General features: G+C 41.7%; 1 protein-coding gene across 1 annotated transcript in view; it reads right to left on the bottom strand.

Moving 5' to 3' along the window:
* TTN (titin) overlaps window positions 1–24,867 on the bottom strand; it is a 302,859-nt gene that overhangs the window by 27,387 nt on the left and 250,605 nt on the right. The window contains exons 272-284 of the mRNA XM_055289874.1: window positions 24,536–24,733; window positions 24,152–24,448; window positions 23,471–24,058; window positions 23,077–23,379; window positions 5,860–22,965; window positions 4,888–5,184; window positions 4,195–4,782; window positions 3,800–4,102; window positions 3,395–3,691; window positions 1,433–1,720; window positions 1,021–1,320; window positions 486–788; window positions 74–379 (exon numbers count right to left, since the gene is read on the bottom strand). Of these exons, the coding sequence (XP_055145849.1) occupies window positions 74–379; window positions 486–788; window positions 1,021–1,320; window positions 1,433–1,720; window positions 3,395–3,691; window positions 3,800–4,102; window positions 4,195–4,782; window positions 4,888–5,184; window positions 5,860–22,965; window positions 23,077–23,379; window positions 23,471–24,058; window positions 24,152–24,448; window positions 24,536–24,733 (21,174 nt within the window). The remainder of the gene's footprint in view (window positions 1–73; window positions 380–485; window positions 789–1,020; window positions 1,321–1,432; window positions 1,721–3,394; window positions 3,692–3,799; window positions 4,103–4,194; window positions 4,783–4,887; window positions 5,185–5,859; window positions 22,966–23,076; window positions 23,380–23,470; window positions 24,059–24,151; window positions 24,449–24,535; window positions 24,734–24,867) is intronic.

Here is a 24,867-nt window from a genome sequence, read left to right on the forward strand (position 1 = left end):
AATTTTAAAAGCAAAAAACGAGTGATTTCCTGGAAGTATGCTTATTAAAAAACATAAACCAGTAGGTACATACCAAGTATATCTTTAGCTTGTACAGCTTCAGTCATTTCTATAGGTTCTCCTTGTCCAGCACAGTTTACAGCAGATACCCGGAAGTAGTAATTGACTCCAGGTTTCAGGTTGGATACCACATATTCTGTAGTTCTGACCTCTCCTTTGGTAGAGACAGTAGTCCATTCCTCTTCCTCTCCTTGTCTCATCTCGACAACATACCCAGTAACAGCACTGCCCCCATCATAGACAGGCTTACTCCAGCCAAGGGTGATGGATGACTTGGTTGAATCTGCAATTCTTATCTTAGCAGGTGGACCTGGAGGATCTGGAATGGCCATTCACAATAAAATAATTACACAATCATGTACAATTTAGTCACACAGGCGAATATAGAAGACACAGGTGAAGATGCTGCAGGTATGAGCACTTACCAATAGGATCAGCAGCTTTGTAGAATTCAGATGGTTCAGAAAATGGACCCTGTCCAGCAGCGTTTATAGCACAAACTCTGTATTGATAGTCACTGTTTTCTGTGAGTCCTGTTACTTTCTGTCTGGTATCACGGATAGTCTCTTTTAGTACTTTAAACCATCCTAGGCTTTTCTTATCTCGTTTTTCAAGGAAATAGCCACTTATATCACTACCACCATCTGCAATTGGCCTGCTCCATACAACAGTCATCGAATTCTTGGTAATCTTTGTCACTTCTGGTATGCCTGGTGGCCCAGGTGTAACTATTTAGAAAGGAAAGGAAAGCAAAGTACAAGAATCAACATTACTGATAAATTATACCTTTGATGTTCACATTCTTTCTAAGAATATTGGTTTTATTTTTTATATTTTTCACCTTGTGAAAAGGATGGTAATGAGACAGGTGTTACATAAAAGAAAAAGCATATGCACAGGTTAGCATAGTTTATTTTTAAATTTTTCACGTTTCAGTTTTCTAATGAAATCATGTCTCACCAAATGCATTCTTGGCTACAACGGAATCAGATTCCAGTGGCTCGCCAATTCCATATTTGTTCACGGCTCGGACCCGGAAGATGTATTCATTTCCTTTGATAATTTTGGTGGTTGTAATGATGCACTCTTCCAAATGTTCAGACACCATAGACCACACAACGCGGCTTGTCTCACGCTTTTCCACAATGTAGTGAGTGATTTTTGCACCGCCATCATCAGCTGGAGGCCGCCAGAGAAGGGTAATCTTTTCAGCAGTTACAGTCTTAAATTCAATTGGTCCACCAGGTGGGCCTGGTTTGTCTATCAATGAAAGGACAAAACACGATGTTAGTACTTCTTTAAAGCCTATTTATTCAAAATTACTAAGCTTTAGGCAAATGTAATATGACAGTGGTCTGTATTCAGCACCTACCAAGGATCTGTACTCTGATGGTGGCTGAGGCTGAGCCCATGGCATTCCTTAGTTTTAATTCATAGCATCCACTATTAAGGCGATCGGCATCTTTGATGAGTATAGATGCGAGGTCCGTGGTATTTTCAACACACACCAGTGCATTGGTTTGTAATTCTTTATCATCTTTATACCACTCAATGGTAGGCGCAGGTTTGCCAGAAATGCCAGCTCTGAGCTTCACAGATGTACCTGCTCTGTATTTGACAACTTCTGTATATTCTAGAGGCAAATCAATTACAGGACCACCTGCAAGAAAAACAGATGAGAAATATTTAAAATATTATAAGGATGGAAAAAAATAGTTTCACCAACCTTAAAGTAAGGTCATTGGCCGTTACTAAATTATACATACACACCATCATTATAATCTATGCAATTATTATTTAAAAATTAAAAATTTATAGGCCACTCTTCTATCTCAGATGGGGTAGAAAGACTGAGTTGTGCAGGGACTTAAGCACCTTTTACATGTGTTTAAAGTCCATTAGCTGCTTTATTCCAGTGATGAAATGGGATATGGTAGTGAGAACATCATGGAAGAAGCTGTTAAACATTTTCTTTCACTTTAGCTTTTCTTTCCTTTTCTTCTAAGCACCTCCTATTCTTTTTCTTTTCCCTTCCCAGTTCACTGATATCCAAGTGTGGATGGTTCATGTCAGACCCTTAAAGTCTGAATTCTCTACCCACAGAGCTACCTCACTGGACAGATTTTCTGCCATGCTGTTTGGAATTATATAGAAAGATAACTAAATTTGACTTGCTTCATACTCTCATAAACACTGATTCAGTGCCCACAAAGCCTGATTCATAAATAATGAACAGCCCTGAGATCCTCAGCATGAAGATGGGAGTGGATACTTTTGCTCAGACACTATAGTGGCTCAATTTTCCCTTAGCAAATGGAGATCTTTTAGGTAAAGTGTCACAGGATACCTGACTCTCATGACGTTTAATTTTCAAAACATTGTTGAGTTGAATGTGCCACTTATTTTCCAGAATGGTGAAGAATTTGCATTTTGGACTAACCATGATAGAGAGGGCTCTGAAGTCTGTCTGTCTGAATTCCCACTCCATCCCTAACGAGGAAGTTACAAAAGCACTCTCAGCCTCAGTTTCCCTTCTATAAGATGGCTAACATGAGGGCTGTGAGAACTAAGGGAAAGAATTCATGAAAATTACTCAATAAATGTTAGCTGCTGCTAATACTGTCATCATCAAAGTCTGTGTTTAGACCAGGCATGGTGGCTCACACCTGTAATCCCAACACTTTGGGAGGCCAAGGTGGGTGGATCACCTGAGGTCAGGAGGTTGAGACCTGCCTGGCCAACATGGTGAAACTCCATCCCTACTAAAAATACAAAAAATTAGCTGGGTGTGGTGGGGCATGCCTGTAATCCCAGCTACTCAGGTGACTGAGGCACGAGAATCGTTTGAGCCCAGGAGGCGGAAGTTGGAGTGAACCAAGACCGTGCCACTGCACTCCAGCCTGGGCGACAGAGTGAGACTCTGTCTCAAAAAAAAAAAAAAAAAAAAAAAAACCGAAAACAAAGTCTCTGTTTAGTCTGTGGCTTATTCAAGAGCAATATTCTCTAGGAACTCAACCATGGTTTAATTATTGACTCTGATAATTTAAAATAGAATGAAAGCGCCAACTCATACAATCAAACAATCATAAAAGGTTGAAGTTGGAAAGGCCCATAGATATCCTGAGGTCTAAATCTCTCACTTTACAGTCAAGTCAAGAGGGCTGGAAAGGTATTTAAGGAATTTTCCTCAGACTCCCAGCTAGTCCATAATTTCTTCCAAAAACCTCATTAAGGCACAGAGTAAAAGTTATTCTATAGGATTAGAACCAGGAAAAGGTATGTGGAAATACTGAGTTAAACAGCAATTTTGATTCAAAGTGCTAAGCATGCTTACCATAAGAATCAATGCAAGCAATGGGCCCTACAACCTCAGATGGATTGCTAATGGAACCAACAGCATTCCTAGCAAAGACACGGAATTCATACTGGGAATTCTGAGTCAAACCAGAGATGGTGAATTGAGTTTCAGTAACATTGGTGAAGCTGGCCTTGGTCCATCTGCCATCTGGAAGGTCACGTCTCTCAACAATGTAGCCTGTAATCTTGCTACCTCCATCGAAAGCTGGTTGTTGCCATGAAAGGCTGACAGAATTCTTTGAAATATCAGTGATACGAACATTTCTTGGGGGTTCTGTGGTAATAAGAGAAGCAGATTAGCGGCACTTATAATATTTTGCTTTGCAGAAGTAAGATTTGCATTTTTATTATCAGTACTGCCCCTCCCATGACAAATACATACCACAAGCATCAATTGCCAAGACTGGTTCAGAAGGATGGCTGGGTTTTCCAACTCCAGCAGCATTTTCTGCATACACCCTGAATTCATAAATAAGTCCAGCACTGATTGTTGTGACTTTGAAGTGAGTTGTGCGGATGACCAGTTTGTTGGCTTTTTGCCATAAAATACTATTTCTGTCTTTCATTTCCAGGTGATAGCCTATGACCGCACTGCCTCCATTTGACACTGGTTCATGCCAGCCCACAGTGATGCTTTCTCGAGTAACATTAGTGACCCATGGTGTAGATGGTGGTCCAGGCGTTGCTACAAAAGAGAGAAATCCTATAGATTAGTACAGACAATAACACATTTATGGTAAAAGAAAACCTGGATCTTTGAAAAGTTGGACAACTTACTGTATGGTAGTTTGACAGTCACACAAGCTGAATCTATATGATCACTGATGCCAAAGCGGTTTTCTGCCTTGATGCGGAATTGGTATTCTTCTCCTGTGGTCAGTTTCATGACTTTCATCATGGTTCTTGCAACTGTTGCAGACACTTCAGTCCATACTGCAGTACTTGTTTCTCTTTTGAGTAGAATGTAGTTGGTAACTTGACTTCCACCATCATACTTAGGTGGCTCCCACTTGAGAGTCACACTTTCTTCAGTTATATCACTAATAACAACAGGGCCAGTTGGAGGACCAGGCCTGTCCAGCACGACAATGTTAATGAAAGCTTTGGTTGTACCACTGGAGTTGGCAGCAGTGATTTCATATCTCCCAGTGTCAGCCATAACACTTTCTTTGAGATTGATGGTCAGGTTCTCAGCAGTAATTTCGGTATTGAATCTCATGGTTGCCTTCAGGGGGACACCATCTCTTGATAAGGTCACTTTGGGAAGTGGTTTTCCAGAGATTGGAATGTCAACTTTAAGGTTTGAACCAGCTCTAACATATACAGTATGACTTGGGAAATTCTTCATATCAATTTCAGGTGGTTCTGAAAAATGAGTATAGAAAGTGAAAGTGAAAAAGGGTTTCTGAAAATTAACATAAATCAATGCAAATAATTTCAAATTTTGCTTCTACACAAAATTAGACATACCTAGTTGCTCCTTAATAAGAACAGGAAGCAGAAGCTCTCTCGGGTCACTCAGGCCAGCTTGATTTTCAGCAAACACTCGGAAAAAGTATTCAGAATTCTCTCTCAGACCGGAAACAACGTGATGGGTTGACTTTGCCACTGCACATTTAACCCAGTTTTTCTGTCCTTTTTCTAGTGCTTCAACGACATAGTGTACAATTCTGCTTCCACCATCATGTTCAGGCTTCAGCCAGGTCAGGGAAACACTGTCTTTGGTTATACTTGTTACTCCAAGTTTTTCAGGTGGGCTTGGTTTTTCTAAGAAAACAAAGCATCAAAAGAAAGTGAATAATTATTACAACATTTTTAAATGTGCATTCTTCATGTATTGTCAAAAGAAAACTTTTAAATGAAGGCCATATTTTTACTTTGATTTTAGTCTTCGTTTTTACGTAACCCATTTTGCTTCTGAGCCAACTAAGGCTCCCACAAGCTATGTCATTACATGCTATAGCATTCAAATCCAAATTAAGGGTAAAATGACCAGATTAAATGATAAAATTTACTCCAAATTCACCATGGGGATAAAAAAGAGAAACAAGATGAACAATCTTTTAAAAAACTTTATATACAATTTCTGTACACACACACATGCACATACACACATATGATATATATGTCATACACACATACTATATATATATAATCTGTGTATATATAAACATTTATACCTACATATAAATACAGTTAGATTCAATAATACTTAAATTCAACATATATTATCCAAGTTTAGCTACGTAAATTTCTTTTTTTTTAATCAATGAAAGACTCTTCACTAGAGATTCCATTTTGTGCCATAGTATGAATAGTTTGGGGTGTGAAGGGTGTGAACCCAAAAGCATTTAAGATGAAATAATGACTAATTAGAATGATTCACACTATTCTAGCAAAATTAACGTGGATATGTAGAATTTCCTTATTCTTAAAACATACCTGTTATTTTTACTCCTTCCTTTGTTTCAGCTGGTATACCAACACCAAACTCATTTTCTCCAGAGATTCTGAAGTAGTAGATAGCTCCTTCTTGTAAACTGGTAACTTTGTAGGAGAGGCGGTTACAGTTGTTGGTCACAGAGACCCATGCTTTCTTGCTGGCCTCACGTTTTTCTATGTGGTAATTCTTCACTGGTGCTCCACCATCGTTTTCAGGAACATCCCAGGATAACACTGCAGACTCTTTGGTTACATCTTGCACAGTAATGTTGGTTGGAGGACCCGGGGTATCTAAAACTTTGACAACTAAGGTCAGTGAAGCAGCACTCAAAACATTCTGAATTGTTAATGTGTACTTTCCAGAGTCATTTCTGTTGGCATTTTCAATGGTCAGTGATGTACGAGAGTCTGTGGTATCAATATAAGCTCTAGTACGGAGGTCAGTGTCTGGCTTACTCCACAAGACATTGGGTACTGGTCTTCCTCGGAAAGGCACAGTCATGGTAAATGAGGCACCAGCCTTGACAATCAAGGTCTTCCTCATTTCACTGTCAATATCAAATAAAGGTTCTTCTTCTCTTTCCTTTGCTATCTGAGGGTCAGAGCTATCACTGGGGTCACTAGCACCAACCTTATTGACAGATTTTACTCTGAAAACATATTCAGCTCCTGTTGTTAGTCCGCTTATTGTATATTCTGTCCCCCGTAAGCTCTGAATGGAGGTTTTCCAGTCAGTGTCATCAGATTTTTTGTATTCTACAGTATATCCAGTTATGGGGGCCCCACCATCAAACAGCGGCTTAACCCAGGCAATAGTTATAGTTGTCTTGCCTGAGTCCACAATTTTGGGTTTGGATGGAGGAGATGGTAGGAACACTGGATCTTCTGCCCTAATTAAGGGAGAGGTTTCACTTGGAAGACTTAGGCCAGCAGCATTTTCTGCATAAACACGATATTCATATTCACATCCTTCCCGAAGTCCTGTTGATTTCACTCTCAGATCATAAACTGGTTTTTTGTTTACACGCACCCATCTTAGGCTATTTTTTTCTCGCCTTTCAATTATATATCCAGATATTTCACTACCTCCATCACTCTCGGGTCTTGACCAGCAAAGTGTCATAGATTCTTTGGTCACAGAAGTAATTTCCAAAGACGTGGGTGGACTTGGAACTGTAAATGGATCTAGTGCCTTTACAGCTACACTCTCTAGGGGCTCACCAACACCATATTTATTAACACCAGTTACTCTAAATATATATTCATTGCCTTTGAGTAATTTGGTTACTTTACAGGATGTCGTCCGTAACTCTCCTTCACATATTGTCCATGCAAGGTGGCTTGTTTCACGTTTTTCTACGATGTAATAGTCGATATCTGCACCACCATCTTCTTGGGGACGTCCCCAGGAAAGAGAGCATTTCTCAGCAGTGAGGCCATTTATTTCAAGTGGTCCTGCTGGTGGACCAGGCTTATCAAGTACCTTGCAATTAACGGCCACAGACCGAGTGCCGGCAACATTCTTCAGTGTTAGTACATATTGCCCAGTGTCTCGTCTTATACAGTCTTTAACTGTTAACAAAGTATGATTGTCTGTTGAGATGATTTCTGTTCTTGCTCTTTCTTCAATTTCTATACCATCCTTGGCCCAGGAAATGACTGGCAGAGGTCGCCCTGCAATGTCTGCATTTATCTTAAGGACCTCTCCAGCTTTGACAACAATAACGTCTCGGAACTTGACATCCATCATAACTCTTGGAGCCTCAACATCATCTTTAACTATAATAGGCCCAGTGGATTCAGATGGCTCACTAACTGAGTCAGCAGCATTCCTTGCAAAAACCCGGAATTCATAACGCTGATCTTCAGTAAGTTCAGTTACTTCAAAGTATGTTTCTTGTATATTAGTATAATTGCACTTCAGCCACCGGCCATCTGGTAGTTCTCTGCGTTCAACAATGTATCCTGTGATCTTAGCTCCACCATCATAATGTGGTTTAGACCATTTAAGTGACACTGATTTTCTTGTGATATTTGTGACTTCAGGTTGTCCAGGAGGGTCACAAGGATCTCTTGCAGGGACTGGTTCACAGGATTTACTGCATTTACCAATTCCAGCAATATTTTCAGCATACACACGATACTCATACATCAGTCCTTCATCAAGGCCGGAGACTTTCATTTGAGTATCAGCAATGAGGATTTTATTTGCTTTTGACCAAAGAATGCTGCTTCTTTCTTTATACTCAAGATGATAGCCAATTACTCGACTTCCTCCATCGTTAACTGGCACTTGCCAGGTTACAAGCATGGTAGATTTTGTGGCATGCACAACTTTAGGGGTACCAGGAGGACCTGGGGGACTGAATGGATACGCTGCAACAACAGCTGAAGATTCACTGTAGGAGCTCTTTCCATAGCGGTTTTCTGCACAAACACGGAACAGATACTCACTTCCTGTTGTCAGGCGAACTATTTTAATGGATGTTCTTGCAACTGCTTGTGAAACTACGTGCCACGTTGTAGAGGTGGTTTCTTTCTTTTCAACAATGTAATTGCTAATGTGGCAGCCACCATCATATTCTGGAGGATTCCAAGAAATGGTTATGCTGTCACAACTAACCTCATCAATACGTATAGGACCTGGAGGTCCTGGTTTGTCAAGGACAATTACAGTTATAGGAACTGTTACGGATCCAGCACTGTTTGAAACACATAATTCATAAGTTCCAACGTCTTCCCTCGAAGCTTCCTTAATAGATAGTGATGTTACAGTCTTTGAAGAAGAAACATTGACTCTAGTTGTCTCTTTAAGAGTCTGACCATCTTTTTTCCAGTTCACAGTAGCTTGAGGTCTTCCTTTGAATGGCACATCAATCTTAAGTTGTTCTCTAGCCTTTACATTGAAAGTATGGAAAGGAAGCTCAACTGAAGGCTTTATTTCAATATCCCTTGCAATTACTGGCACTCCAAGTTGTCTTGGATCACTTCTTCCCTTTTCATTAACTGCAGCTACCCTGAAGACATACTCTTCTCCTGCAGTTAAGCCAGATATAGTTGCTTCTAGAGTCTTAACTTGTGTGCAGGTGCTCCACTTTTCACTCCCTTTAGTCTGCATTTCAACCACATAACCAGTAATTTTGCTGCCGCCATCACTTTCTGGTTTCTCCCACTTAATTGTAGCTGTATTACGGGTCACATCAACAAGAGTTACTCTTCCAGGTGGGAGGGGTGGTTCAGACACTTTAACGGGTTCTGTTGTTTCAGCTGGCAAACCAATCCCATATTCATTGGAAGCCAAGACTCGGAAGTAGTAAGAACATCCTTCTTGTAGATTTTCAATTCTGAAAGTAGTTTTAGTGCAATTATTTGTAACAGTAGCATAGGCTTTTCTTGTAGTTTCTCGTTTTTCGACAATGTAGTTTGTAATCTTAGCTCCACCATCAATAAGTGGCGGTTCCCAGGACAACGTCACTGAGTCTTTCTTCACTTCTCTTACAGTCAAATTCACAGGGGCACTTGGTGAGTCAAGAACTCTGACGTTAACAAAAGCTGTTTTGGAGCCACTATTATTTTCTAATGTCAGATTATACCGACCACTGTCAAATCTGGTAACATTATCAATCACCAACATTGTAAATGAGCTGGTCACCTCAATCTGAGCCCTGTCAGTGAGAATGCCTTCTGCCTTTTCCCATTTAACTTCGGGTTCTGGTCGACCTTTGATAGTGACAAATAAACGTAAAGTAGCACTTGCACGCAGAACGACCACCTTTCTGAGATCAGCATCGAGTTCTATTTCTGGTGGCTCTATCCTCTCCTGAGCAACCACTGAACCAGGTAGAGTTGCAGGTTCACCTACACCTTCAGAATTGATGGCACAAATACGGAAGTTATATTCAGTATTTTCTTTAAGCTTGGTCACTGTGAACTGCTTTCCTTGTAATCCTGTTGGTGGAGTGCAGGTTGTCCATTCATCCGCAGCAGCTTCTTTGACCTCTACAACATAGCCTTTAACAGGTGCACCACCATCATAAATTGGCTTACTCCATGCCAGGGAGACAGAAGATCTGGAAGTGTCCGTCACTTTTGGATTGCTTGGTGGACCTGGTGGATACAAGGCATCACATGCACGGTAGAAAACAGATGGCTCACTAGGTTCTCCCACACCAGCTGCATTTTCAGCAGCAACTCTGAATTCATAGGAATGGCCTTCGGTAAGACCAGTTACCCTGAGCCGGAGATCTGTTAATGTTTTCTTGTTGCACTTGGTCCATCTAACGCCTTCCTTATCTCGTTTTTCAAGAATGTAGCCCTCAATTTCAGCACCTCCATCATCTACTGGGCGTGCCCATGTTACTACCATAGAATCTTTGGTGATTGCTGAGACTTCAGGTGTTGAGGGAGGACCTGGTGGCTTATAAGGATTACAGGCTGTAACAGGCCCAGATTCCAAGGGCTCTCCAATTCCGTATTTATTCACAGCCATGACACGGAAAACATACTCATTGCCAGGAAGAAGTTTAGTAACTTTGTAGTTAAGGGCCTGTACCTCAGTTGAAACCTGGGTCCAAGAGAGTCGGCTTGTCTCCCTCTTTTCAATGATGTAATGTGAAATATTAGCACCACCATCTTGCAAAGGTGGGTTCCATGCCAGGTAACATTTTTCTGCAGTAACTCCAGTAACTTTCAGAGGCCCTTCAGGAGGCCCTGGCCTGTCAAGTACCTTTACAGTGATGGGTATAGACTTTGTACCACCAACATTGCTGAGTTTCAGAATATATTGTCCTCCATCAGTCCGTATACAGTCTTTGACAACAAGAGTTGTTTTCTGAATAGTAGATTTAATTTCCATTCTAGCAGCTGTTTCTTCAAGTTCTTTTCCATCTTTTGACCAAACAACATCCGGTATAGGTTTGCCACGGATGTCGGCTTCAAGAACAAAAGTCTCTCCTGCATGAACAACGATGACATCTTTATATTTTGGATCCAGGGAGGCATTTGGTGCATCAATTTCATCTCTTGCAGTAATGGCACCACTACTTTCAGATGGTTCACTAAAGTTTCCAGCTGCATTTCTTGCAATTACTCTAAATTCATATCTTTGGTCTTCTACAAGTCCACTCACTGTAAATTCAGTTTCTAATACGTTGGTAAAGCTGGCTTTCATCCAGCGGCCGTCAGGTAGATCTTTCTTTTCTACAATATAACCTGTTATTTTGCTACCACCATCATAGGCAGGTTTCTTCCATTTCAGTGTGACATTGTTTCTTGTAATAACAATGGCTTCAGGGCGACCAGGTGGGTCACATGGATCACGAGCAACAAAGCATTCTGACACTTTGCTAGGCTTGCCAATGCCAACAATATTTTCAGCAGAAACTTTGAACTCATACTCAAGGCCCTCATCAAGCCCAGTTGTTTTGAATTTGGTGTCCTGAATGGGGGTCTTATTTAACTTGACCCATAAAATACTGTTCTTTTCTTTCTGTTCAAGATGGTAGCCAATAATTTTGGTGCCTCCATCATTAACTGGCTCATGCCATTGCACAAGCATCTGATCTTTTGAGATTGATGTCACAAAAGGAGTTCCAGGTGGTCCAGGTTCTTTAAATGGATATTGTACAATAACTGGCTTAGAATCCAGTGGGGCACTTTTTCCATACCTGTTTTCAGCAAAAATTCTAAACTGGTACTCCGTGCCTGTTTTCAGTTTGGTTATTTTAATTGTTGTTCTTGCAACTGTTGCTGATACCATGTGCCAAGTGGTGGTGGTTGTATCTCGCTTCTCTACAATGTAGTTGCTTATTTGGCAGCCACCAGTGTAGGCTGGAGGTTCCCAAGATATGATTACAAAGTCTGCACTAACTTCATCAAACCGAACTGGGCCAACTGGAGGTCCAGGCTTTTCTAAAACAATAACACTGAGATTTTCTGTTGCTGTGCCTGCACTGTTTGTTGCTGTTATGGTGTATTTTCCAAAGTCATCTTTGTTACCTTCTTTAATGTGCAAAACAGTTGAGGTAGCTGTTTCTTCAACGTTTACTCTTGTTGTCTGTTTAAGAGGCTCACCATCTTTGACCCAAGAAATGTTAGGTCTTGGTCGGCCTATAACTGGAATTTCTATTTTAAGATCTTCTCCAGCTTGGATACTATATGTGTTAAATGGTAACTTTAAACTAGGCTGTATAGTCAAGTCCTTGGCTATGACAGGAACACCCAGCACTCTTGGATCACTTTTTCCTTTCTCATTATAAGCCTTGACACGGAACTGATATTCTTGTCCAGAACTCAAACCAGTAACAACTGCATTACAGACTTTGGATTCAGCCACAATGCTCCATTTTTCAGTTCCTTTGGGCTGCATTTCAACAACATACCCCAGGACTCTGCTACCGCCATCATGTTCAGGTTTCTCCCACATAAGTGATGCACTGGTTTGGGACACATCAGTGAGTGTAACCTTTCCTGGTGGGGAAGGAGGTTCAGCAGCTTTCACGGCATCAACAGTTTCCACTGGAACACCAACTCCAAATTCATTTTCAGCCATGACTCTGAAGTAATAAATGGCTCCTTCTGTAAGATTTTCCACTTTAAAACTTGTTTTGCTGCATTTACTACTCACATTAGCATACGCTTTTCTGGTTGACTCACGTTTGTCAATCACATAGTTCTTGACCTTTGCCCCTCCATCAATAATGGGTGGCTCCCATACCAGGAAAACAGAATCTTTTCTCACTTCTTTGACTGCCAAATTCTGTGGTGGTCCTGGAGTGTCCAGAACTTTCACAGTTACAAAAGCAGACTTTGATCCACTGCTGTTTTCCAACTTAAGAATGTATTTTCCAGCATCATTTCTATCACAGTTATCTATTGATAGTTGGGTATAGTTTACTCCCTTTTCAATTTGGACCTTATCTGTGAATTCACCTTCCTCACGAGACCAAGTGATCTCAGGTGTTGGACGACCTTTGAATGGAATGTGAATTCTGGCAGATCCACCAGCTCTTACAACAATTCCTTTTCTTAATTCGGAGTCAAGGTCAAGTTCAGGTGCTTCAAGTTTATCTTCTGGTTTCACAGTACCAGGAACTGATGTAGCCTCACCTAAACCAACTTTGTTGAGGGCACAGACTCGTATTTTATACTCTTGGTGTTCAGTGAGTTTTGAAATTTCAAATCGAGTGACCCTCAGGCCAGTCTGTGGAGTAACTATTTGCCATTCTTCTTCATCTGCTTTACAGATTTCTACTACATATCCCAGGATCTCACTGCCACCATCATAGATGGGTTTACCCCAGGCAAGTGTGATTGAATTTTTAGTGGTGTCTACAATGTGTGCATTGGTAGGTGGGCCAGGTTTGAACACAGGATCACAGGCTTTATAGTAAACTGTAGCTGGACTTGGTTCCCCAACTCCAGCAGCATTTTCTGCAGAGACCCTGAATTCATACTCATGATCTTCTGTTAATCCTGTCACTCTTAGACGCAAATCTGTAATGCGGCGTTTATTACATTTTATCCATCGAATGCCACTTCTGTCTCTTTTCTCTACAATGTAACCAATAATCTCACTTCCACCATCACTATCTGGACGGTTCCAACAGACGGTCATGGAGTCTTTGGCAATATTTGTGACTTCCAAGCTTTTTGGTGGTCCAGGAAGCACAAATGGGTTTTTCATTAGTACTGGTGCAGATTCCAAAGGCTCTCCAACACCGTATTTGTTGACAGCCATTATACGGAAAATATATTCATTACCTTCTAAGAGTGTGGTAACTTTCAGAGAATTGGTCACAACTTCTGAAGCAACAACAGTCCAGGCAAGTCGACTGGTTTCTCGCTTTTCAACGACATAGTGAGAAATGTCACTGCCACCATCTTGAAGTGGTGGAGACCATGTTAAAGAGCATTTTTCAGAAGTGACTCCAGTAACCTGGACTGGCCCTTCTGGAGGTCCTGGTCTATCTAATACTTTTACATTTACTGGGAATGACTTAGAACCTGCAACATTGGAAGCTCTTAAAATATACTGCCCACCATCAATTCTAATTGCATCTTTTACAATAAGTAAAGCCTTGAAATCTGTGTTCTTTATTTCACATCTAGCAGATTCTTCAATTTCCTTATCTCCTCTTAACCACTCAATGGTAGGTAGGGGCTTTCCATGGACATCAGCCTCAAGTCTGAATGTTTCTCCAGCATTTACCACAATTGTGTCTCTGAATTTTGGATCCATTGAAATTCTTGGGAGTTCAACCTCATCCTTGGCAGTTATTGGTCCAGTACTGTCAGAGGGTTTACTTATTGCACCAGCTGCATTCTTTGCAATGACTCTGAATTCATATCTTTGATCTTCAGTAAGACCTGACACAGTAAATTGAGTTTCAATGACATTTGTAAAGCTGGCTTTCATCCAACGACCATCAGGCAAATCACGTTTCTCTACAATGTAGCCTGTAATCATACTTCCACCATCATATACAGGTTTGGTCCACTGTAAAGTGATTTCATTTCTTTTAACCATTATTGGTTCTGGGGTTCCTGGTGGGTCACAGGGATCTCTGGCTACATAGCATTCAGAATTCTTGCTTGCTTTGCCTACACCAACAATATTTTCAGCATACACTCTGAATTCATATTCAATGCCTTCTTCAAGATTCTGTGCTTTGAATTGGGTGTCATGAATAATAGTTTTGTTGACTTTTGTCCACAAAATACTGTTTCTTTCTTTTCTCTCCAGGTGGTAACCTATGACTGGGCTTCCACCATTGTTGACTGGTTCATGCCACTGTATGACCATGGAGTCTTTGGAAATGGCTGTGGCAAATGGTGTACCTGGAGGGCCTGGTTCTTTGTAGGGATATTGAGCTACAATTGGATCAGACTCTAAGGCAAAGCTTTGTCCATATCTGTTTTCGGCAAATATTCTAAATTGGTATTCTGTGCCAGTTTTCAGTTTGGTCACTTTGAGTGTAGTTCTAGCAACAGTAGCAGAAACAACATCCCATACTGTGGTGGTTGTATCTCTTTTCTGAACAATGTAGTTGGTGATTTGGCAGCCCCCTGTATACAATGGAGGGTTCCAAGATAATGTAATACTTTCAGCACTGACATCATCAAATTTAACAGGTCCTTTTGGAGGATCAGGTTTATCTAGAGTTACAATTTCGATGGATGCTGTCTTCTGACCAACAACATTGGCAACTGTGATTCCATATTGTCCACCATCATCCTTATGAGTTTCTTTAATACTGAGTGTGGTGAGATCCAGTGAATCGGTAACATTGATTCTTGTGGTCTGTTTCAATGGGAGACCATCTTTAGTCCAGGTAATGGTTGGCTTAGGACGTCCAGAAATTGGCACTTCTATTTTCAAATCTTGGCCAACCTGTACACTGTAACTACTGAATGCAGGTTTTACATCTGGCTCAATTACCAGATCTTTGGCAACTATTGGAACTGCAAGGGACCGAGGATCACTTCTCCCCTTTTCATTTACAGCAACAACTCTAAAAAGATATTCTTCCCCTTGAGTTAGGTTGGTAATTACTGCCTCAAGAGACTTTACTCGAGCACACTCTGACCATTTCTCACTGTGTTTAGCTTGCATTTCCACAATATACTGAATGATTTTACTGCCACCATCATGTTCAGGTTTTGTCCAACTCAGAGAGACACTGTTTCTGGTGACATCATCCACAGTTATTTTTCCAGGAGGTTGTGGGACTTCTGAAACCTTAATTGGATCAGCAGTCTGGGCAGGAAGGCCAATACCATACTCATTCTCAGCTGTGACTCTAAAGTAATAACTGCAACCTTCTTGGAGCTGATCGATTTTCCAAGAATTCTTATGGCAATTAGTTACAACAGCAGCATATGATTTTCTTGTGGCTTCACGTTTCTCAACAATGTAATTTTTTATTTTGGATCCCCCATCCAACAAAGGAGGTTCCCATGTAATTGATACTGAGTCTTTGGTGATTTCTGTGACTTTCAGGTTAACAGGTGGGCTTGGCGTGTCCAGAACTCTCACAGTAACAAAGGCAGACTTTGTTCCACTGCTGTTTTCTAATGTAAGCGTATATTTTCCACTATCATATCGGTTGACATTGTCAAGAACAAGAGAGGTGAAACTGCTAGTGACATCAATTACAGCTGCATCTCGGATTTCACCATCCATCTTTCCCCATTTAACTTCTGGTGTAGGACGACCTTTTATAGGAACAAATAACCTTAAGGAGCCACCTGCCCTTATATTTATGATTTTCCTTAGTTCTAGGTCAAGATCAATGTCTGGTGCTTCCAATTTTTCTTCAACTATAATAGGTCCAGGGACATCAGCATGTTCTCCAACTCCAGCTTTATTAATAGCACAGATACGGAAGTTGTATTCATGCTTTTCCAACAGCTTCTCTACTTCTATGTTTGTTTTATTAATTCCTGTTGGTGGAGTGCACATTGTCCATTCACCAACACTCACATCACATTTTTCAACAATGTATCCTTGGATTTCACAGCCACCATCATATATTGGTTTGCTCCAAGAAAGGAATACTGAAGATCTGGTAATATCTATGACTTTGGGGTTATTTGGGGGTCCTGGTTTATAAATAGGATCACAAGCCTTTTGGTAAGCAGAAGGAGGGCTTGGTTCACTAAGTCCAGCAGCATTCTCAGCGGAAACTCTGAACTCATAATTGTGATTTTCTATGAGTCCAGTTACTCTCAGGCGCAACTCTCCAATCAGACGCTTATGGCATCTTGTCCATCTGATGCCTTCTTTATCCCGTTTCTCAAGAACATATCCAAGAATTTCACTACCACCATCAGATGCTGGTCTTTCCCATACAACAATCATTGAGTCCTTGGTCACTGTTGTGACTTCTGGAGCTTTTGGTGCATCTGGTACTACAAATGGATTTTTGGCAATTACTGGCTCAGATTCAAGAGGTTCACCAACTCCATATTTGTTTACCGCCATTATACGGAAAGTATATTCATTGCCTTCAAGAAGCTTAGTAACCTTGCAGCTGAGAGTCTGCACATTGGCATCAACTACAGTCCAAACTAAGCGGCTGGTTTCTCTCTTTTCCACAATATAATTTATGATATCACTCCCACCATCCTGAAGTGGGGGTTTCCAAGCTAGTGTGCATTTTTCTGCTGTAACTCCTGAGATAACAACAGGTCCTTCAGGTGGCCCTGGTCTATCAAGAACCTTGACATTCACAGTAACTGATCTCTCTCCTGCAACATTTTTGGCCTTCAGTATGTAATTTCCACTGTCGACACGTACTGCATCTTTTACACTGAGACTGGTGGCAAAGTCGGTGCTCTTTATTTCTAATCGAGCTGTATTTGAAAGCTCCTGATCACCTTTTACCCACTGAATGGTTGGTATTGGCTTGCCATAAATATCTGCATCAACCTTGAATGACTCACCAGCATGAACCACGATTGTGTCTTTGTATTTTGGATCCATACTTATTCGTGGTGGATCTACCTCATCTCTAGCTGTTATTGCTCCTGTGCTTTCTGAAGGCTCACTAAACACTCCTGCGGCATTTCGGGCTATAACCCGGAACTCATATCTGTGATCTTCAACTAGGCCAGTTACTTCAAAATGAGTGTCAATAATATTTGTAAAACTGGCTTTCATCCAACGGCCCTCAGGCAATTCTTCCTTCTCAACAATATAACCAGTGATCTTGCTTCCACCATCATAGGTGGGTTTCTTCCACTGAAGAGTCACAGAATTCCTTGTGACAATGATTGCCTCTGGCCGTCCTGGTGGATCACATGGGTCACGAGCCACATAACATTCTGATACTTTACTCGGCTTGCCAATGCCCACGATGTTCTCTGCAGAGACTCTAAATTCATATTCAACACCTTCTTCAAGGCCAGTTGTCTTAAACCTGGTTTGAGGAATAGGTGTTTTATTCAACTTAACCCAGAGGATGCTATTTCTTTCCTTGCGTTCTAGATGATAGCCAATGACTCTGCTTCCTCCATCACTGACTGGCTCATTCCATTGTACTTCCATGCTGTCCCTGGAGGACAGTGTGACAAGTGGAGTGCCAGGAGGACCAGGAACTTTGAATGGATATTGGGCTATAATAGGCTCTGAATTGAGGTAGGTACTCTTTCCGTATCTGTTTTCAGCTGCAATTCTAAACTGATATTCACATCCAGTCTTCAGTCTGCAAGCCTTTATTGTTGTCCTTGCAACTGTAGCTGATACAATTTGCCAGGTGGTTGTGGAAGTGTCCCGTTTCTCAACAATGTAATTATTGATAGAACTTCCACCATCATACTTGGGTGGGCCCCAGGAAAGAGTAATACTATCAGCTGTCACTTCATCCATTTTAACTGGTCCAGTTGGAGGCCCTGGTTTGTCAAGAACGATAACATTAAGGGTTTCAGTAGCTTCACCAGCTGAGTTAGTCAGTTTAACCACATAATGGCCAACATCTTCTCGGCAGGCGTCCTTTATTGTCAGTAGTGAATTATTTTCTGTGCTCTCTGCATTTACTCTAGTTGTCTGCTTCAGTGGTACATCATCTTTATGCCAGGTTACAGCTGGGGTAGGGCGGCCAATGAATGGAACATCAACTTTTAGTTCTTCACCTGCCAGTACAGTAAAAGTATTGAACAGGAGTTTGAAGGCTGGTGGAATGACAAGATCTTTGGCGATCACTGGCACACTCAGTTGTCTAGGATCACTGATGCCCTTTTCATTCTGAGCTGAAACACGGAAAGAGTATTCTTCACCCTGAATTAATCCGGTGATAGTGGCTTCAGTGACCTTGACTGTGGCACACGTGGCCCATTTGTCACTGCCTTTGCTCTGCATCTCCACAATGTAGCCTAGAATTCGGCTGCCTCCATCATGCTCTGGTTTCTCCCAAGAGAGTGACACACTATTTCTTGTGACATCCATCAAAGTTATTTTTCCTGGAGGAAGAGGTCGTTCTGATGCTTTCACAGATTCCGCGGTTTCAGCAGGCAGCCCAATGCCATATTCATTTTCTGCGAGAACCCTGAAATAGTAGCTACAGCCTTCTTGAAGCTGATCTACCTTCCAGGAAGTCTTGTGGCAGTTTGTTGCAACAGTTGAATATGCTTTTCTTGTTGATTCCCGCTTTTCAACAATATAGTTCTTGATTTTTGAACCTCCATCAAGGAGAGGTGGGTCCCATGTGAGTGTGACAGATGTCTTAGTGACCTCTTTTACCTTCAGATCCTGTGGAGGGCCTGGTGTATCGAGAACTCTAACATTGACAAATGCAGACTTGCTGCCTGAACTATTTTCTACAGTTAGTATGTATTTGCCACTGTCAAATCTGTTTACATTTCCAACAATAAGCAGGGTGTAAGAGCTTGTGGATTCGATGCTAGCTTTATCTAAAGATTCTCCATGTTCCCGGGCCCACTTCACCTCAGGTGCAGGCCTTCCTTTGATTGGAACAAAAAGTCTCAGGGTGCAGCAGGCCCTTATAGTAACAACTTTGCGCAGGTCAGCATCCAGTTCAATTTCTGGAGGCAGCATTCTGTCTTCAGCCTTCGGAGTTCCAGGAACAAGGGCAGGTTCCCCAAGTCCTTCGGAATTCATGGCATAGATGCGGATCTTATATTCCTGATTTTCTGTGAGGCCAGTGATAGTATACGAAGTTGCCTTGAGTCCTGCTGGTGGAGTGACAATCTGCCATTCGTCTTCCTCTGGCAGGGCAATCTCAACCATATACCCAGTGATTTCTGAACCACCATCATAGATAGGTTTATTCCAAGCGATTGAAATGGATGATCTGCTTGTATCTAGAACACGTGGGTTACCTGGTGGTCCAGGTTTAAACACAGTGTCACAAGCCTTGTAAAATGGACTGGTAGGACTTGGTGCACTAATTCCAGCAGCATTTTCAGCCATAATCCTGAACTCATATTCATGTCCTTCTGTCAGTCCAGACACTTTATATCTTAAATCAGTAAGAGTTTTTTTGTTGCATTTAATCCAGCGTTGGCCAGCTTTATCACGCCGTTCCACAATATAATTGATGATTTCACTTCCACCATCAGAATCAGGATGTCCCCAGCAGACAACCATCGAATCTTTGGTAATAGTTGTCACTTCAGGGTTTTTGGGCGGATCAGGGGGTCCATAAGGATTCACTGCAAGCACAGGCTCTGATTCCAGTGGCTCTCCCACTCCATATTTATTTACAGCCATGACACGGAATATGTATTCATTGCCTTTCAAGAGTTTAGTGACCTTTAGCTTTGTTACTTGGACTTCTGAGGCTACAGTTGTCCATGCCAATCTGCTGGTTTCACGTTTCTGTACTATGTAATGATCAATTTTGGCACCTCCATCATCCAGTGGAGGCAACCATGATAGTACACACTTTTCTGATGTCACTTCAGTTACAGCCAAAGGTCCTTCAGGTGGGCCTGGTCTGTCAAGAACTTTGACATTGAAAATGTGTTTAGCAAAGCCACCAGGATTAGTTGCTGTAAGGGTATAGGCACCACTATCCCTTCTTGTTGAATCTTTGTTTACCAGATTAGTAGAGAAATCTGCAATTTTTATTTCTAACTTTGCTGTGCCTTCCAGCTCTTTTCCATCTTTGGTCCATTCCATTGTTGGAGGTGGGCGGCCTGAAACATCAGCTTCCAGTCTGAATGCTTCACCTGCTTTTAATATAACCGTGTCCTTAAATTTAACATCCACCTTTATCTTTGGTGCTTCAACATCATCCCTGCAAGTGATAGCATCAGATGGCTCAGAAGGTGGACTGATGGCACCTGCAGCATTTTTGGCGATCACACGGAATTCATATGCAGCATCTTCTGTTAGGCCACTGACTGTAAATTCATTCTCCAAAATGTTGCTGAAGTTGGCCTTCAGCCACCGTCCATTAGGAAGGTCTCTCTTTTCAACGATATAACTGGTAATTTTAAAGCCCCCAGTATATTCAGGCTTAGCCCATTTAAGTGTCACCGTGTGTCTTGTAATATTTAGAGGTACTGGTTTTCCAGGTGGGTCAATGGGATCCAGAGCCAACATAGGCTCCGATGGCTTGCTTGGCTTGCTTTTGCCTGCCATGTTTTCTGCAATCACCCGGAATTCATAAGCAATACCATCTGTAAGTCCACTCGATTTGAAAATGTTGCCTGGTACTAAAGCTTTGCTCACAGTCTGCCAGAGAATACTATTTCGTTCTTTTCTTTCAACATGATATCCTAAAATGGGGCTTCCACCATCAGAAAGTGGCTCATGCCAACTAATTGTCATTGAATCCTTGGTAACTGCAGTTACCTGAGGGGTACCAGGAGGTCCAGGAACCTTAAATGGATAGTTGGCAACTATACATGCTGATGTGATGCCTGGTCCAACTCCATATCTATTCTGAGCTTTTACACGGAACTGATACTCTAATCCAGTAGTAAGGCGGGTGGCTTTATAGGTAGTACGTATAACGGTGGTTGCTAACTCAACCCAGGTAGTACTGTCAGTCTGTCGCATTTCCACTACATAGTTGCTTATTGGTACACCACCATCGTCCTCAGGGGGGTCCCAAGAGAAGGTTACAAAATCAGATGAAACTTCATCAAATTTGATTGGTCCAGTAGGTGGCCCTGGGATATCATGGACTTGAATGGTGATGACATCACCAACCTCTCCTACAATGTTCCTTGCTGTTAATGGATAGGGCCCACTATCACTTCTGACACACTCATTGATATTTAAAATGGTTGAAGTCGCTGTGGTTTCAAAATTAACTCTCTGTGTCTGTTTAAGAAATTGGTCTCCTTTTTTCCATGTCACTGTGGGCTTCGGTCGACCGAGCACTGGAATTTCAACTTTGATGTTGTCACCAGCTTTGGCAATGACCAGTTTCTGATAGATGCCACGGAGATCCAGCTCTGGAAGCATTGTCTGCTCCTTGACAATGACGGGTCTGCTTTCTCTAGGGGCACTTCTCCCCGCGCTGTTCACTGCCATCACTTGGAAGGTGTATTCCTCTCCTTCAGTTAGATTCCTTACAACACATTCTAACCCTTTCACGGTTGTGATGTGGGTCCACTGGTCAGAGCCTTTTCTTTGGGCTTCAATCACATAGCCAGTGATCTTGCTGCCACCATCGTGTTTGGGCTTAGGCCATGCTAGGCTGACGGTGCTCTTAGTTATGTCCATGATGTTAAGGCTGTCTGGTGGAGATGGTGCTTCAGAGGCTTTTACAGGCTCTGTAGTTTCTGTTGGCTCACCAATTCCATATTCATTCTCTGCCATCACTCTGAAGAAATATTCACACCCTTCAGACAAGCCGGTAACTTTATATGTGCATTTATGGCACTTAGTGGTGGCTGTGGAATAAGATTTCCGTGTTGCTTCACGTTTCTCTACAATGTAGTTAGTTATACGTGAGCCTCCGTCTATCAGAGGGAGGTCCCAGTGCAGGGTGACACTGTCCTTTGTGATGTCTGTAGGCCGCAGGTTGAGGACTGGGCCTGGTGTGTCCAAGACTCTGACGTTCACAAAGCCACTTTTCTTCCCAGCCGGGTTTTCAATGGTCATGACAAATTTACCGGTGTCGTATCTGTTACATTCTGGGATAATCAGAAGAGTAAATGATTCCGTATTTTCAATGTTGGCTCGGTTTTTCAGGTTGATGTTATCTTTGGTCCATGTCACTTCAGGAGCAGGACGACCTTTAATTGGCACAAATATTCTAATACTGAGTCCTGCTCTAACAACAAGTGTTCTTCGAAGCTCGGCATCTAGTTCAAAATCAGGAGCCATTTCCCGTTCTACGATTTCAACATCTGGAATCACCGCTGGCTCCCCAACACCTGCATCATTGATGGCACTGATTCTAAAGTTGTATTTTTCTTTAGTCTGAAGATCAGGAACAACGAACTGAGTGATTCTGAGGGCGGTTCCTGTGGTATCTTTTATCCAGGCCTCGTCTCCTACTTTTTGATGCTCCACGACATAGCCAGTGATTTCAAGTCCACCATCATAATGAGGCTTGCCCCATGCCAAAGAAGCAGATTTCTTGGTAGTATCAGTGACATGCGGATTTGAAGGTGGTCCTGGAGGATCTGAGAAAGAAACAAAGACACAAAGTATATATTCAGAGTTTGGCTTTTGGATAATTTAGATAAAATATTGGCACTCTGGGATGAACGGTGCTGAAAAAGACAAATACTAACATGCTGCATCTTTCATCAGAACAGAATTTGAAGCCTCACTGGGTGGACCAATTCCTGCTCTGTTTTCTGCACTGACACGGAATTCGTAGGTGCTTCCTTCTTGCAGTCCTGTTACTTTGCATCTGAGATCGGAAACTGGTGTTTTTATTGCTCTCACCCATCGCAGGCTTTTCTTTTCTCTCCTTTCTACATGATATCCTGTAATTTCGCTGCCACCATCATCCACTGGCCTTTTCCAGCTGACAGTGGCAGTGTTCTTAGTGACATTTGATACCTCTGGTTTTTCAGGAGGGCCAGGGGGACCTGAAAAGGAAGAAAATTTATTAGAAATTCATGATTTCCTAAACTCTGCTATAAATGTTTCCATGTCAATTCCCTCACATGTTCTACATACCAAATCTGTCTATCATTTTGACAGGTTCAGACTGTACAGGTTCTCCTTTGCCATAGTGGTTTACAGCTGAGACCCGGAAAATGTATTCATTTCCTTGGATAAGTTTGGTTGCCACATGCCTGCAAGACTGAATATCTTCAGAAACCACTGTCCACAAAAGTCGGCTGGTTTCTCTCTTTTCAAGTGTATAGGACTTAATTGGTGAGCCGCCATCTTCCAAGGGAGGTGTCCATGTAAGTGTTGCTTTTTCAGCAGAAACATTACTGATTTCAATAGGACCTGGGGGACCAGGTACATCAAGGACTGTTACCTTCACGTGTTCCTCCTTCGTGCCAAAAGGATTGGTAGCAGTGATGGTATATTCACCAGCATCTTTTCTAGTGGCATACTTGATAGTAAGCATGGAAGATGTTGGGGTTGAAGTTATCTGAGTGATATCTGATGGTCTAATGTCTTTTCCTGCCTTGGACCAACTTGATTTTGGAAGGGGTTTGCCAAGAATGCTAATGGCATTCAAAACAATGGTATCCCCTGCTTTAATTGTTAGCCCATCTTTTATTGTGGGATCAAGGACAATTGTTGGTGCCTCTGCAAAGAAAAAAAAATACACTTTAATCAGAAAAGGAAGGAGGCTTAATTTGCTTTTTTAAAGAAAGTACACAAAAAGTAAAATGGACCTACCATATTCATCCTTGCAAATAATGGTGTCTGTACTTTCTGATGGAGCACTGATAGCACCTGCTGTATTCTTTGCTCTAATTCTGAATTCATATTTTCCACCCTCAACAAGGTCAGTTACAGTAAAGGCACATTCTGGGACATTAACATGGTTGGCTTTCATCCAAGACTTCGAAGGTAGATCTCGCTTCTCCACTATATATCCAGTTAACTTATGACCACCATCATATTTAGGTTCAGTCCAAATGAGAGTCACTGAATTCCTTGTTACGTTAATAACCTCAGGTTTTCCAGGAGGATCTAAAACATAAAAACAAAACCAGTCAAACAATACCAGTTTTCTTCATGTAAAACATGCACCTGGGTTTTCTTCATATAATGACTTACCAATTGGGTCCAGTGCCACGACAGGCTCTGATGGTAGGCTTGGCTTGCCCACACCTGCTAAATTGATTGCCATAACTCTGAATTCATATTCAAGACCTTCAGTTAATCCTGTCACTTTAAAGTCTCTCATCCTGATCGGAGTCTTGTTAGCTCTCTTCCACAAAAGGCTGTTTCTTTCCTTGAACTCGAGGTGATACCCTACAAAAGACCCAGGGATGTATCAAGTATAAATGCAGCTTGATTTTACTATATATATGTGTTGCCCAAATTATTTATACATATCCATATATATTGAACAAGTAATCATTCTTGCTAGTATCTATACTTTTATT

Source organism: Symphalangus syndactylus, chromosome 8 (assembly GCF_028878055.3).
Source record: "Symphalangus syndactylus isolate Jambi chromosome 8, NHGRI_mSymSyn1-v2.1_pri, whole genome shotgun sequence".
Lineage (NCBI taxonomy): Eukaryota > Metazoa > Chordata > Mammalia > Primates > Hylobatidae > Symphalangus > Symphalangus syndactylus.